This window comes from Heptranchias perlo, chromosome 8 (genome assembly GCF_035084215.1).
Source record: "Heptranchias perlo isolate sHepPer1 chromosome 8, sHepPer1.hap1, whole genome shotgun sequence".
Taxonomy (NCBI): domain Eukaryota; kingdom Metazoa; phylum Chordata; class Chondrichthyes; order Hexanchiformes; family Hexanchidae; genus Heptranchias; species Heptranchias perlo.
Genome location: NC_090332.1, coordinates 31,507,632 through 31,523,037, shown reverse-complemented (window position 1 = coordinate 31,523,037; position 15,406 = coordinate 31,507,632). Strand labels below are relative to the sequence as shown.

At 43.4% G+C, this 15,406-nt stretch overlaps 1 protein-coding gene across 1 annotated transcript in view; it reads right to left on the bottom strand.

The window, feature by feature from the left end:
- Positions 1-15,406, bottom strand: part of ush2a (Usher syndrome 2A (autosomal recessive, mild)) — a 744,800-nt gene that overhangs the window by 334,368 nt on the left and 395,026 nt on the right. The window contains exons 39-40 of the mRNA XM_067989549.1: positions 10,838-10,992; positions 5,490-5,652 (exon numbers count right to left, since the gene is read on the bottom strand). Coding sequence (XP_067845650.1) covers positions 5,490-5,652; positions 10,838-10,992 — 318 coding nt within the window. The remainder of the gene's footprint in view (positions 1-5,489; positions 5,653-10,837; positions 10,993-15,406) is intronic.

Genomic DNA, 15,406 nt, shown 5'->3' with positions numbered 1-15,406 from the left:
CTGCCATATTAGCTCAGCCAAAATTCAGGAATCCCTAGCGGCCATCTTAACAGGCGTAAGACCCCTTGCGTATGCTAGGGAGGGGTCTAACGCCTGTTTAAGGACTCCTCTTCGAAAATGGTCAGAAACTAGGGGGGTGATTTTAGGAGGCAATTGCAGGTGCGTTGGGGGCGGGAGGTCTCCAAAAATCGCAGAAATCCCATTCAGGTTTGGAAGCTGGCTGCAAGCCGCCGACTTCAGAGTTTCCCAGGGATCCATCTGTGTGCGTGCGGGCAACCCGTAAATGGAAGTCCCACCAGCAATTAAAGCATTGAGGTACTTAAGGCACTTTACCTGTGACAGATTGAGTATTTAGAAAGATTTTTAACTTACCTGGGCAGCTTGCCCACCGCTTCTGATTCACGCCTGGTGAAACCAAGCGTGGAGGGCCGGATCAGGGAACAAGAAACTAAATAAATTAAATAAAAAACCATGGACAGAAGTGAAAACACTAAATGAACCTACCTTTGCACCCTGCTCCGACGTCCACTGTTTCCTGCTCCGGTGTCCCCATCTTCACCCCCCCAATGTCCCCCTCTTCACCCCCCCCGATCTTCCCCCGGTGTTCCCCCGATCTTCCCCCGGTGTTCCCCCGATCTTCCCCTCCTCCCCACCCCTCCTCCCGATCTTCCATTCTCTCTCCGGATCTTCGACTCTCCTCCATCCCGGTCTTCCAGTCCAGCGCCGGATGATGTCTTGCTCTCTCTCTTTCTCTTCCCCTACCTCACGTTGCAGCTCCTGACGGCAGCCAGCCTGTCAATCAGACTTGCTGCCAGGCGCGAAACCCGGAAAGGACGTTAATCATCACCAATCAACATGCGCTCGCATCAGAAACGGTAAGTTTTGTTCATGTGGGTTTGCCACGCGCACCTTCACCCCTCTCCCCCCCGCTGCCAATCCGCCGCCATTTTAAAATTGAGCCCTGAGTGACCATGTGCTGGGCATGCACTGCTGAATTTTTTCGATTCCTTCTGCATCCTTAAAGGGACCGCTGGAGGTTACCAACATAAATGGTAACTTATCTTAATGTGGAGCCAGGAGGAGCAGAAGTGGGTGTGGGTGACATAGGGTGCTTTGATGTGCTTGCTTTAGGCTGTATATTGGGCTCTGCCATCTCTTCCTTTTAGCCATCTGGAAGAGTGGATGTAGAACACATTTTACAATGCTAGGATTAAGGCATCCCTAGTAACATACCTTCACATGGCATTACATTGCAGTGTTATAAACTGCATTGTCTGCTTGTGCAGGAGGGAGTGAATGAGTGCATGAATAAGGAGAGAAGATATGTAGAACCCAAATGCACAGGCAATCAGTACTTTCTATGAGTGAAAATACAACATTCAAGTTCCTTTTGATAAAGGAACATTAGACAGTGCACAAGAACAACAGAAGCCCATTTGTGCATTTAGAAAGACAAACAGCAAAGCGCAGTGCATTCATCCTCTGTGACAGTGCACCAAGTTTAGAATGAAGTATAGTTAAATTGCATTGTAAGCCAACATTGTAACAGTAAGCTACATATTAGCACACCTACTTTGTTTCCCTTGTGTAGTCCAACAAATTTCTTTCTCACTTGCTCCTGGGATCTAGCTACAGGTGAAACAGCACTCACTCTCTCTATCACCTCCATCCATGCTCCATAATGGATGGAAAATCTTGGGCTGCTAGTGTGCAATTTTGAGATATGTGGTCCAGTCATGGGACATTTTTACCCTTTCATAATTTATTATATACATTAAATGATTAAATTATCTGCATTTCATATTGTAAAACCACCACTCCTGAACAGTACATTTAAGATTGAAAAATTGGCCTTCCCTGATGGCTCGGCTGGTTAAGCCGGCAAGGGGCTGAGCCTTACAGACCAGGAAAGTTCAAGGTTTGATTGCTAATCCATTTTAAATTATCTGATCTCAGCTAGGGCAACATTTGGGGCTATTAATTAGCTCATCACCCTGGGATTAGGAAGGGGAAAATCAGCAAGGGCTCCTGCTCTTGCTTTTTATTCAGTAACCCTTATTGAAAATGCACGTGTGGGAATGTCAACTGAGGTTAGTGTCGTTTGTCTTCAAATTCCCCCAGAGTTGAATAGCCTTCTGATATTCACTGAATAAGCTCACATGTGGAGAATTGCAACTTGAATGAGGTACTGGAGGGTGAGCAGCACCCTTTGAACCATACCCGCAACTAAGAGTCAATGCTTTCAAGTAAGGAGGGAAAATTGGTTGGAAAAGGAGGAAGAGAAAATGAATAATCCAATGTTTAACAAAGAAAAGATAGAGATACCTGCAAGTGCAAAATCCTAATTATGTACATATTATATTCATTCATTCATTCATATTGTAACTGTTAACAGTTAATTATAACATTTTAATTTGCATCCTGATTTCACACATTACCTCATTCAGCCACATTTGTTAATAGCTGCACATTTAGCTTCCAGTGCTTGTAGTCATATAAATATTAGTAAAATAATCATATGTTGACTTTTTTGGGCAGTGTTTAAATGAGTAAATATAGGAGACTACAATAGAATTTCTATCAAAATCCAGTTTCTAATGAAACTTTTTGTTCCAAGAACACTGTATTCAACAAAGTTGTTACTGTGCATAATAAACTAACATTTTTAGTTAGATTGTATCTGCATTTGATAATTCTATCTTTTTACTGTATTAGTGGGTTAGGGAGAGGAAAATGGCCAGGATTCTCACTCCCGAACACTCCAATGATCTTTGCTGGAAATATTGGATTTTGGGTGAGGTCAGGATTGGGCTCAGTTGCAATGGCTCCTTTGGTCAACTAAGCAACACTCCATGTCAAGGCTTTCACATACAGAATGGCTACTTAGGAGAAGCATCACTGGGCACCTGACACCCATGGAACCATACCCAGAAAGGAGTCAATTCTTTCAGGAGATCAGAAAGGAGGGGGAGAAAATATGGCAAAATATAGAACAGTTATTTAGTATTTAACCATGGTTCAATGTATTTATTTCTGAATAAGACATAGTTATGTCAACTTTTAGAGCAGACTCTTTGTACCTAAGGTAGCCCTGATTAAGTATGGGAAGAAATTGATATTTTGTTGTATTCAACTGGATACCAATTGCTTTAGGAGCATAAGAAAATATGGAATAAGAAAAGATCACTTGACCATTCAACACCACCCCTTCCATAGATCTTGCGCAGTCTACCCTATTGTGGACTATAATCTATCTATTTAATTTCCTGAGGGAGAAATTTTGCAGAATATTTTCTAACACCCAAAGGCAATCAAGTGAAACCCCTGAATATCTAATTATCTCCAGATTTCCACTAATCAACCCTGGCTGATTGCTTTCCACAGATGAAATTTCCTTGATCCCAGCAGCACAGGAACAATGGTGTTCCATGGAGTATTTGATTATTGGTAACTGAGTCATTGCAGGCAGATGTAAGCAGAATTAAACTGTAGCCACACAAATGGAATATTGTTTTCAATGCTACAAAGATCAAGCATAATTGAGAGAGGTCAATGATGATGTTGGCCATTTATTTTTATGCTATAAGAATAGCAAGCTCTCTTCAGTTGCAAGCCTTCAGCTCTTTGGCTCTTTATATCTGATCCATGCTTAGGCAAACATATAATGAAGGTAGCTGTAAAGCTGGAAAAAGATTAGGAACTGTTAAGAAAACTTGGCCCTACTTGTCACCAATGGCAACTTTAATGTTCTGAAAAGCCTATATCTGCCCAATGATGGAATGTTGTAACCCTGATTGGTAAGTTACAGTGAAAATCCATATTTCACTTGTGCACTCCTGGAATCCAAAGCCATGTGACCAATAAATTTGTTGAGGACAACTTACTCTATCGCAGAGTGCAGTCTCAAAAACAACAGAGAGATGTGAAAGTATGACAAAAGAAGTACTTGAAACATTTGCCTGAGGAAGGAGAAAATCTCCGAAAGCTTGTGAATTTAAAATAAAATTGCTGGACTATAACTTGGTGTTGTAAAATTGTTTACAATTGTCAACCCCAGTCCATCACCGGCATCTCCACATCAAAAGAAGTACTACAAGAGTCGCTAATGCTTGGCTCCGTCCTCCTTGTGCATGCCAAGAACAGAAACGCTGTTACAGATTCACATCAACATGGTCTTTCAATCCAAAATTGTCACACATTATACAAATGGAGAAGCTACAAAAACTATTTCTCCTGTTTGTGGAACTTACTCCCACACACTTCCACTGCTTGCAATTGATCCCGTGTATAGAAGTTCAAATACATTTAAACATTTAATATCTAAAGCAAATCAACAAAAATCAATTTGAGAGAGAAACACAAAGACAACGGGAAGATTTTCATGTGGACTGTAAATTGGGCGGGTGGTAAGTAGGGCATGCTTAGCACCTGCCTGGAATCAGAAAAGCATCTGAACCATTTTGTTTTGTGCCGACTCTAAACTTGTAGTGTAGATGCAACCTCAGTTCACTAGTGGGATTATAGATTTCTGCCAGTTTCTTCCACATGCCATGATTAGTTTATCATGTCTCTACCCCACCTATTTAATCTGAGGGAAATTTTAGTATAAATAATCATTGACTTTTAAATGTTATCAACCAAAACTCAAAATTATTCATTTATCCTCACATCTCCCCTATTTAAACCTGGCCTGTTGCCCTTCACAAGTACTATTCCCTATCTCAACACAAACCATTGGCCCCGATATTTATGGGGAGGAGGGGAGGGTGAGGGTGAGTGCGCTAGCTGGGGCGGGGGGGGGGGAACCTGCCTGGCAGCTGGCCGGCTGCCTGGCAGGAAAACCAGCAGCAGGAGGCTGCTGCCGGGCACCCGTGGGAATGGTCCCTGGCAATGGTAGAGGGGGGCAGGCTTCAGTCACCAGATGGGGCTGGCAATCACAGGCTTCAGATCACGGGAGGGGAGGGAAAGAGAGAGAGAGGCCATAGGGGGTTTAAGGGTGGGGGGGAGAGGGGAGGTCAACGATCGTGGCAGGGGCTACATAGAGGGCGCGATCGGTAAAAGGGAGGCCGAAGGCTTTCTTGAGGGGCTGGGGAGAGCACTCCTCCTATATAAAAAGCACTCCTCACGGGTCCCCAGCTGCAGCCTCTTGCCGCTAGATTTCTCTCCCACTCGCCGGCCAGGCTGACCATTTGGCCGGCTGTCAGGTGGGAGGCAACCCAACAATATCGTAATGAGGCCCAGCCATTAAGATCGGCAGTGCCTCCACGTCCCCAGCCTTGCCGGGTTCCTTGGCCAATTACATACTCCCCCGCACGCTCCCCGTTAATATCGAGGCCTACAAAATTACATACAGAACTGGAAAAATAGAAATGTGCCAGTGGTGTTTTTAAAAATGTACACATTTTAGTTGGTGAGGAACTGATTGCTTCTTCAATATTGAAAGCAAGAAAAGGAAAGGAGACAAATATTGTCTAGTTTGTTGACCTTACCTTGTTCTACATAAAATAGCCCTGTGAAAATAACTGAATATGTCAAAAGACCATTTGGTGTACTTGGAGCTGTCCATTTCACTTGGACCGAACGGGGATCTTCAACACTCACAGCAAGTGAAACACTTCCCACTGGTGCAGATTCCAGGGTTCGAGCTTTAACCTAAGTACAATAGGATTGACCTTGTAAGTTAAGTCAGCAAGTGCAACAATTTCCAAACAAAAAATGATTAATCACAGTCATATTCCAGAAACTTAAGAAAAAAAGGAATTATTATCCCATGTATATATGGTACATTAAATGGTTTGCTACAATTAATCAATATTTTTTTAGAGAGAGGGTTAGGGTAATTCAAATAAGCTTAATTAAAATGAGGTAAAGAAAGAACTTGCATTAATATAGCGCCTTTCATGACCTCGGAACATTCCAAAGTGCTTTACAGCCAATGAAGAGACTTCCTATGGGCTGCTTAGTAATACTGCATTGGCTTGGGCCTCATTATATCAGTTGTTCCCCTTTGTCTGCAGAAGCCTTACTGGAGTCATTAGGTATAACTGCAGGGGAGATAACCCTGATCACCAACCAACCATCTGGATACGTGGCTCTGACTCATGAGACCTGACATGATGGATTGTCGCATGATGAAAGCGTCATGGCAGTAAAAACATCAGTGACCTTCTTGATGCAGTGGTGAGTACCTTTCTGACTAATGTGATAAAGGTCACCAGATGCTGCCTGGAAGAATCCAAAAGCAAAGAAATTCAAGGCCTTGACTGGTACAGACAATGCTATTCTCCTGGTGATAATAGGCTGCAGGTCTTCAGACAGCAGTTGACTTATTTCTCCAATGACCTCCGGGGGAAGGACAGCTTTCTGAGGCACTGACAGTCAGAAAAATCTAAGTAATTACCCACTTCGTCTGTGGACACATGTGAGCACATAGGGAAGGGACATCTTCTGTGAAGCCTGACTCTAAAAGTTCCAATCTAGCCTCTTGCATATCCTCATCCTTCTCCTTATCCTCAGTGCATAAGAATAGAGGCATTCCCATTAGGAAACTCATGACCCCCAGGCAAAACAGTACTTTGTGCAGAGCGGAGTTAAAGTAGCAGCAAAAGTCCTGACTGAGCCTGCGAAGTACTAAAGAGATCAATATATAATCACAAAAACATCGATGTTCAGTAGCAAAACACAAAATAGCCTCCTCAATGTGTTTTCTGCCTCAGTGATACCATCCTGCAGCTCCTAATGCCTCAAAAGATGAAAAATACAACTGTGGAAAATAACTAACTTAGATAATCATTTGCTCTCCTATAGGTAGCTGCCATTTTGGGAATTCATTTGCACTTGATGCTGTTCCAAATATGTAACTTACAGGTATGACCCATGTGTATTCTGCAGTAGCTCCATTTATTTACATGGAAGTTAGTACTTCAGACCAGCTTAGATAATCATTTGAAGGTACCCAAGCTGTAAAACAAAGTTAGTTTCAGTTATGTACTATGATCTACTAAGCTGGAACTAATTTCTCTCAGCTCAAGCACCTCCATAATCAATACCCCAACCAGTCCAAAGCACTGATTTCCATGGATAGGAATGAAGCTACTTCAGCATGTCATGGTTTGGGTGCATGTACCACTCCAAAATTATAGCTTCCCACAAGAGGGACTTACTCACTAAATTGAAAATATTTCCTCCCTAGTTGAAGCTAGCTATACATTTTGAAAGAAATTACACATGTGGAGAATTATTTTGTGTTGAGAGAACTCCCTTTAGGCTTTCCATCTTCACTAATATGTTTGACAACTGTCAGAGAAAGGAGTTTTTCATCAATAATTCCATTAGTTTCTTAAGTTAGTACAAGGTATCATGTTTTTTCAAATCATCAGCAATAAGAAAATGCATCTATTAAGAAGCCACTGATCAGCTCCATTTTGCAACGGTTCACAATGGCTTTCATTAACTTAAATTTGAAGAGAAGAGTTTCTTTATACAGTGAGAATCAAGGGAATGATGTCACTCATTTGAAGTGTGAAGGGCTTCCACAACTGACAGGTTATGAATGGCTAGCTTTACCAAATCAATAAGGAAATGTTAAAAAAAAATAAGGTCAGAAATAAAAATGGAAAATGTCATACTTTGGCTCCTTGGTGATTTTGTGATTGGGGTATTCCAGACACTGCCATTCACCTATGATGGCATTCAGACTGGAGCACAAGGGAGAATGTATCTACATCCAAATGGGATCAAGTCAATACAAAATCTGAGAAGTAATTTTATGAATTTGTCTAAAACTGCATATTAGTGATTCACGTATGCACACACAAACTTCATAAAATTACCCCTATAACTCGTATTTTGGTTAAATTTCGTTTGAAAATGAATTCTGCAAATATTTCTGTCCCTGTAGACAGATTGACTTAGAAATACGATCATGCCCAAAAATGGGTGCGCAGGAGGCGGGGTCTCAGGGACCACGCAAATTTGATGCTGGTAGCTCATCACCATAAGCCAGGCATGGACCCAGCACTATCCGCGCTGTTCATAGGTTATGCACCTGTTTGGGGGGGGGGTGCAAATCAGGCTTTAGATATGCCACTTAAAGGCTGCCAGCACCTCTTAAAGGGGAGGTGCACTCACTGCATACATCAGAAAATGTTTGTAGGAAAGAAAAGACCGAAAGACCTTCAGACCGGCTGGAAGAGATGTCATGCAGGATTTCTTCACACTTTATCCTTTTTTCCCGTCTTATTTCCATCTTACCCTACACACTCTATGACAAACTGCAGATGTTTTCACCAGTCACTTCTTTCTCTGCTCTCCCTTCACACTAAAAGCTAACCCTTGTTAGCTCTTTCATTTCAGGTACTGAAAATGTCAAGGCCCCTGTGCCACTTCAGGACGAGGAGACCAGCCTTCCTGAAGATGTAGCGTCACTCGATCTGACCCTAGCAAACACCAGCTCAGAGATTGGCACCATGCGTACTTCAGAGGGTAGGCTAGAGAAGGAGTCTTCATTTGGTGAATCACCGGCCACAAATGTGCTGTAGCTAAGGCAGGAGGATAGGACACCACAAGTCAGATCACTGTAGGGCAAGATAACATCCTAGTTCTGCTGCAGACGACTCAGATGCAGACTTCGAGGGTCCAGACTACCAAAGAAGACTGATGGGCGTGCATTAGGACATGCTAGGTGCACTGGACAGCCTGCAGTAAGCTTTGACTCAGAGCATGGAGGAGTCCAGCTCCAGCTTATGTTGGGGCTTTCTGCAGAGTATGGAGACCATTTTGTCCAAAATGGAGCGAGTGGTCAGCTCCATAAATATGACAGTTCTGCCCACCACGATGGAACCTCTGCTGATAGCTCTGACAGCTTCCATGGTAGCTCACACTGCAACAATGCAAGATCAGACGGTTGCCATCATGGCTCTGGGGGCTAGTTTTGACAGTGACTTTTAGAGTGCCACATCACTCCTGTACTCTGTTCTTGTGCAGAGCCTTAGGAGCGCTGAGGTGCACTTCCTGGAGAGTGGCCTTGTTTCCATTGGAGAGGCACCTGTCGTCCTCTCAGGATGAAAGCATGCCTGCTCCCTGCCACTCATTCTGCTCATCCTGCAAATCGGGGTCATCTTATGTAATTCTGACCCCATCAAAATTTTAAACAAAAAAATGGAAATCCCACCCATTTGCCAGCCCATTAAGGGAAACATGGCGGGAATTTCTGCAGAATGTATAGGCTGTCAAATTTAAAGTGACCACAAGCTGCAGATACTTCGATCAGTTGCATCTGAGTATAACTGAGCATGTTGGTTTCGGAGTGTTCCAGCAGTTGACTAATTGTTCATTTTGTGCACTTTGTCTTACAATTGAAGGGGTTTCTGCAAACTCACCCTCAGGAAGCCGCAAGAAACAAGGCTGGCTGCTCAGGAACAAGGGCTACACCCTTCAACCGTGGCTACTGACACTGGTTCACAACCTCATCATGCCACACCACATCAGATAAGACAGCAATGCCACCATAAGGAGGGTCACTGAGCTCTCCATCGGGCTCGTCAAGTAACAGGGGCTCCTTGCAAGATGCTGCTTACAGGATCTCTCAAATTAGAGTCAGAAGGTTGTGGGTTGAAGCCCCACTCTAGAGGCATGAGCACACAATCTAGCCGGACACTTCAGTGCAGTACTGAGAGACTGATGCACTGTCGGAGGTGCCATCATTTGGCTGGGACATTAAACCGAGGCCACGTCTGCCCTCTCAGGTGGACGTAAAAGATCACATGGTACTATTTCGAAGAAGAGCATGGGGGGTTCTCTCCGGTGTCCTGGCCAATATTTATCCCTCAGCCAACATCACTAAAACAGATTATCTGATCACTATCACATTGCTGTACATGGGACCTTGCTGTGCACAACTCGGCTGCCGAGTTTCCTACATTACAACAATGACTATATTTAAAAAGTACTTCATTGGCTGTAAAGCGCTTTGAGACATCCTAAGGTCGTGAAAGGCACTATATAAATGCAAGTTCTTTCTTTCTTTATATCTTCCCTGTTTTGTTATTTCTTTTAGCCGCCTTCTCTTCTCTCTTTTTAGATTGAATTAATCGTTGCTGTAAAAGTGCTGATCACAAATGCTTTTTTTTGTTTCTTTGCATATGTTTTACTTCACTAAGCATGTGTAGATTAACAAACTGTCTAAAATCTGCACATTTATTAGTGTTGTTGCATTTATTATTAAAATGTTTTTTAAAGAATAAAATGAAGGTATTCGCTTACAGAGAAGAGAAAATCAGAAGGCCAAAATACCTGAAACTGCTTTTATACTCCCAGTGACACTGGCAAAGGGGAGTAGGTATCCAACCTCCCTACTTGGCTGAGAAAATAAATGGCACAAGAAGACAATGGGAGGGGGAAACGGAGTGCTTTTTTATATTACATTTGTTTTATAGTCATTAGATGGTTAATATTTTAGATTAAAATTATATATATATAATATATATATATATATATATATATATATATAGAGAGAGAGAGAGAGAGAGAGAGAGATAGATTGAAATAAAGAGATATAAAACTAGCAAGAATAATTAGGTATCAAATTACCTTTTTCCAGCAGATTATATTCATAAAAGATTGTGGGTTTCTGTGGAAATTGCTGATATATACTTTTGGAACAGTAGCCAAGTACTAAGTACAATCTAACCACTCTTTAACGAGCAGTGAATGGCATTTGATAAAATGTCATGCACTGCCAGATGGTTTGTATTGACCAATATGAATCATTATATTTCAGATATCCACTGCCATCTGACATTCTGTATGCTGGGTGAATTTAAATTGAGGTACTCACCAGGGGACCTAATGCACAGCCTTTAGCTGTACAAGCTTGAACTCTAAAGGTATGGAGACTCCACGGTGTTAGATCACTAATGTAGAAGCCAAGCAAAGAAGAGGAATTTTCCACTAGCACTCCATTCATATCCAGCCCATAATTTATGATGATACCTTTGGTCAATCAGAAAAAATGTGACATAAGTTAACACAGTTTATAATACATAGTATATACATGTTTATGTGTGTGTGTAGTGTGCGTATTTTCTGGGAGTCAACTGCAGATTTTTTCCTTTAGTGAGAAGGACATCACACTTCAACTAAATGAAGCATCTTGGCCATTGATGTCTATAATAACACCTGCTGCTAACAAAATAAAAAAAATTAAAACTTCCTACAAACTCCATGGTGTCTATTATGGTTGATACCCCGGAGTGAATACCAGGTAGGAAGCTCATCTCAGGTTCGGATGATGGAAACTTCTCAAGATTTGAAATTGGATTTGATTAAGATTTCATCTGACCTCAGTGAGATTATTGCCTTGAAATTACCACAAATACGTTTCCATATTCAGGTGTTATTCTTTTGCATACAAATAATTAACCATCACTGGGAAGCTTCTGCACCAAAAGTTTTAAAGTACCTTTTGCTGCAGTTGAAACTAAGAATCATTCACCTCTTAAGCTGCAGTTTTACAGTTGCATTGCTGGTAGGTGCATGTCATTCTTGTGAAGTTCATAAATGGTCCTGTAATAGGCTCTCATCCTAATTTAAGTATTTACTAGGCATGTTGGCAAATCTGTGAATATAATTTCCCCATTTGAATTGTTGTATTAAAGGTGAAGGAACAGTGTTGTTAGTATAATATGAAATGTTGTATCAATAGCAAGCAAACATCCATGGTGTCCTTTCGTCAGTTATGTATTGACCTCAATGGTCTCAGTACTGTGTACACAAATTGGTCCCGATAGTTACTGGGAGGCGGGCAGGGAATGGAAGCACATGTCAGCGGCCGGGAAACCTGGAAATACAGGGAAGGCAGCGGTCCTGCCAAATTTAACGGCCGGCCCTCATTAGAATGTTTTTACTCTGTTTCCTCCCCAGCAGTTGGCCAGATTGAGAGGTTGGCATGCTGCCGTGCAGGAAAGCCTGCTGTAGAAGGCAGCAGCCGGGGACTGCTGGAGACAGTCCCTGGCAATCAAGAAGATCGGGGGTCGGTGGGCTCGGAGCGCAGCAGCGAGGAGGGAGGGGGGGAGATATCGCCGGGGGCAACGTCGCTGGGGTGGGGGGGGGACATCATTGGGGGTGTCGACCGATCACAGAGGTTTTGGCAGATCATGGTGGGGGGAGGCAGGTCGGCAGATCGCGGCAGGTTTGCTTGAGGGTCCAGAGAAGCACTCCTGCTCCTCTTGGCTCACAAGCAGTGCTGGAAATCCTCTGATCTGCTGTAGCTGGCAGCTCCCGCCTCCCTTCAGTTGCCGGATTTCCCGAGCCCTGGGAAACCCGGCCAGCCAGCGTTAAATTTAAATGGCTTCCAAAATCTGAAGAATGCAGCCTCATTTGCATATTAAAATCACTGACCCGCCTCTCCAGAGCGGGTTACTTGGCCTCCCCCCAACCTGCCGTGGTAAAACCGGAAGTAGGCGCATTCGCGGCGGTTTGCACATTTTTAGCAACTTAACCCCCACCCTCCCAAACACCCGACCATCGTCGGGGGTTAAAATTCCCCTCAGTGTTTCTGTCAAAATAGAATTCAATGTCACAATTAGTAGATTTGACACCAGCAGTGACATGCCAGTATAATAAATAGGATGATTTTAGGCAGTGAAAGTATTGTATGTACCAATATCACATTTGTACTGGTAATGCAGGATGCTGAGGGCAGGTCCACTATAAGACTACTGTAATTTTCTCCTGGGGAATGGAACCCGCTTGTTTCACAGTTTTATAACTGACTTTCATGATATCAGCACAATTGCTGGACATGCACAGTAGGTTTTGAATAAAATATTGAACTATATTGGCAAATGTAAGTCCCATATGCTCCAGCAAAAAAAAAACATTTTTTACCCCTTTCTAAAAAGAAAAAACATGTTGGCAAGATCTACCTCTTAGGCGACTAAATGGGTACCCTGTTCTGTAACCACTTGTGGGTGAGTCCAGAACAAGGGAGCATAAATATACGACGGCCACTAACAGATCAAATAAAGAATTCAGAAGGAATTTCTTTATACAAGAGAGTGGTGAGAATGTGGAACGCGCTGCCATATGAAGTGACTGAAGCAGATAGCACTAACATATTTGTTATGAGGAAGGATGGAATAGAGGGATATGGGGGGGCAGGCTGTAAAGATGGAATTAGAGTGGAAAGAGGCTGGTGTGGAATATAAACACTAACATACACCAGCTAGGCCGAATGGCCTGTTTCTGTGCTGTACATTCTATGCAATTCTATGTATTATTGCTTCAGTTTCTAGCACCCTAAAGTTATATCAGAATTTCAGCAATTGCTTTTACAGTGCAATCAGGTCAAGCTTTTCCATATATCTCACATACTAACAGACATTCAATGGCATCAGTCATGGTGAGTCAGAAGATAATGGGGCAGAAAACGGGTGGGCAGTTACAATCGCCCATGGGATTCACCCACCGATGTCCCGCCCCCCCACTGCGATGTCCCGCAGTTTGCAATTTTAATGGCAGGGGCCTTTGTTAAATATGCAGATCGGGCTCTGATGACATCACTGGGGTTCGACTGATATTTTAACCATAGGCCTGAGTAGGGAAGCTGAGTCAAGCGGAGGGAAGAGGAATCAAGGCCTAAAGAAGCCCAAAAAGATAAGTCTTTTTAAAAAACTTTCCTTATGGGGCCAGGAGGAGCAGGAGCGCTTCTCTGAGTCCCACAAGGAAAGTTAGGCCTCCTCTGCCCCAGGTTCCCCCCCTTAATCGACTTATGAGTGTTGAGGACCATTTCTTCGGTCCCCAGCAGCAGCTTCCTGCTACCCGACATTGCACTCCCACCCGCCGGCCAGCTGACGCTTCCCATTAATTTTGGGCTGGAACCTGGCCAGAGTACTCAGATAAGGCGTAGCAGTTAAAATCTCCTGGGCCTCACGCTGCCATGGTCAGGATGGTTTGTCGCCCACCTCGGCCGCCGCCCATCCGATTCCTGCTCATGTATTTCTTCAACAGAGACAGTAAAAGACAAATTCTCTTGTAATTAAATGCATCTTTCTGCTGGACAACATGGTACCCTTGGCCCCAAAAATCCAAGGACCGCAATTCCAGTAGTTAAACCAGGATCGTGCCAGCTGGTACCCTCCAATACTGACCCCACTAGAGTTTCAGGGATCAGTGGTAGGACATGTGATTTGCATCTGGCCAGCAGGTGCTTGCATCACTAGAGATGCACCTGTGGCAACCGTCTACCTCATGCAGCCAGAAAATCCATGCCTACCCACCACTGACCTCCCATCCAGACCCCATTGAGTTCTTCCTCAGCCTCCTATATGATAATCGTCAGTGGTTGGGGGTCCAGACTGGAGCTCTTACAATACAAACTGGCTCGCCGGCTCTGGGTCAGCACGGAGCAAGTGGAAGACCTGTGCCATTAACTTCAAGAAGCCCTGCAGGGAACCTGTTGCACAGGTACGGCAGTGATCGTGGCAGGCAAGGTCCTCTTTTCCCAATATTTTTGCCTCTGCTTCCTTCCAAGCTAGCATATGGATCATCTGCATTATCAGTCAAAGCGCTTCCCACACATGTATCAAAGAGTTGATTAATGCATAGGTCAATATAGCTATCACTTTCATTTCCTCTCCCACTAAAAGCAACAGCAATATGGCACAACTTCCCAATGTCACTGCTGCATTCCTCAAAGTAAAGAGGCTGTTGATGGTAGTCATGTGATCATCCTGCAATATATCCTGTGTGTCAGTGAATGACCATGTATCATTCAGCTAGATTGTGTTACAATGATTTTATTTGTGAAGGCCTTTGAAGGTGTGAGTTTGCCAAGTTTGTTGTAAGTTCCAGCTTGAATGTGTGCCCTACTGGAGTATGATTATGCATGATAAACAATGAAAGAGCTATGAGGTTATGTGAGAACTTGGCATGGGCCAGCAGTAAATTGCAACAGGTTGACAGGCAACACTTCGTGCCATTTGTACTTCGACCATCGACCTGGTAAACAGAACTTGCCAGCTTCCTGAAGGTGTGTAACCCTCATCCGCATCTGTACACAGGTCATGCAGGTACATAGTATTGACCCTGACTATTGTATTCTGCCAGGCAATTTGGAATGCTGTTCTTGGGGAAGGTGCCCTGAAGTGCCAAATAGGGCAACCCTCTTGACACCCACCTCATGCAGCAGCACGATCAGCTGCTGTGCCACTTCATCATTTGTCCACAAACTCCTTTTCTTGCCTTCATGTTTACTTCTCCTTCCCTTGGGTTTTACCAGCCATGTCTTTTGTCTCGTACAACTTTTGGTAAGACTAAAAATTTGTTTTAAGTAATTTGCAGCCTTTGTAAAGGCTAAAATAATCCCCCCCCCACCCCCCCCACAATATGACTAAAGCTCTTAGGA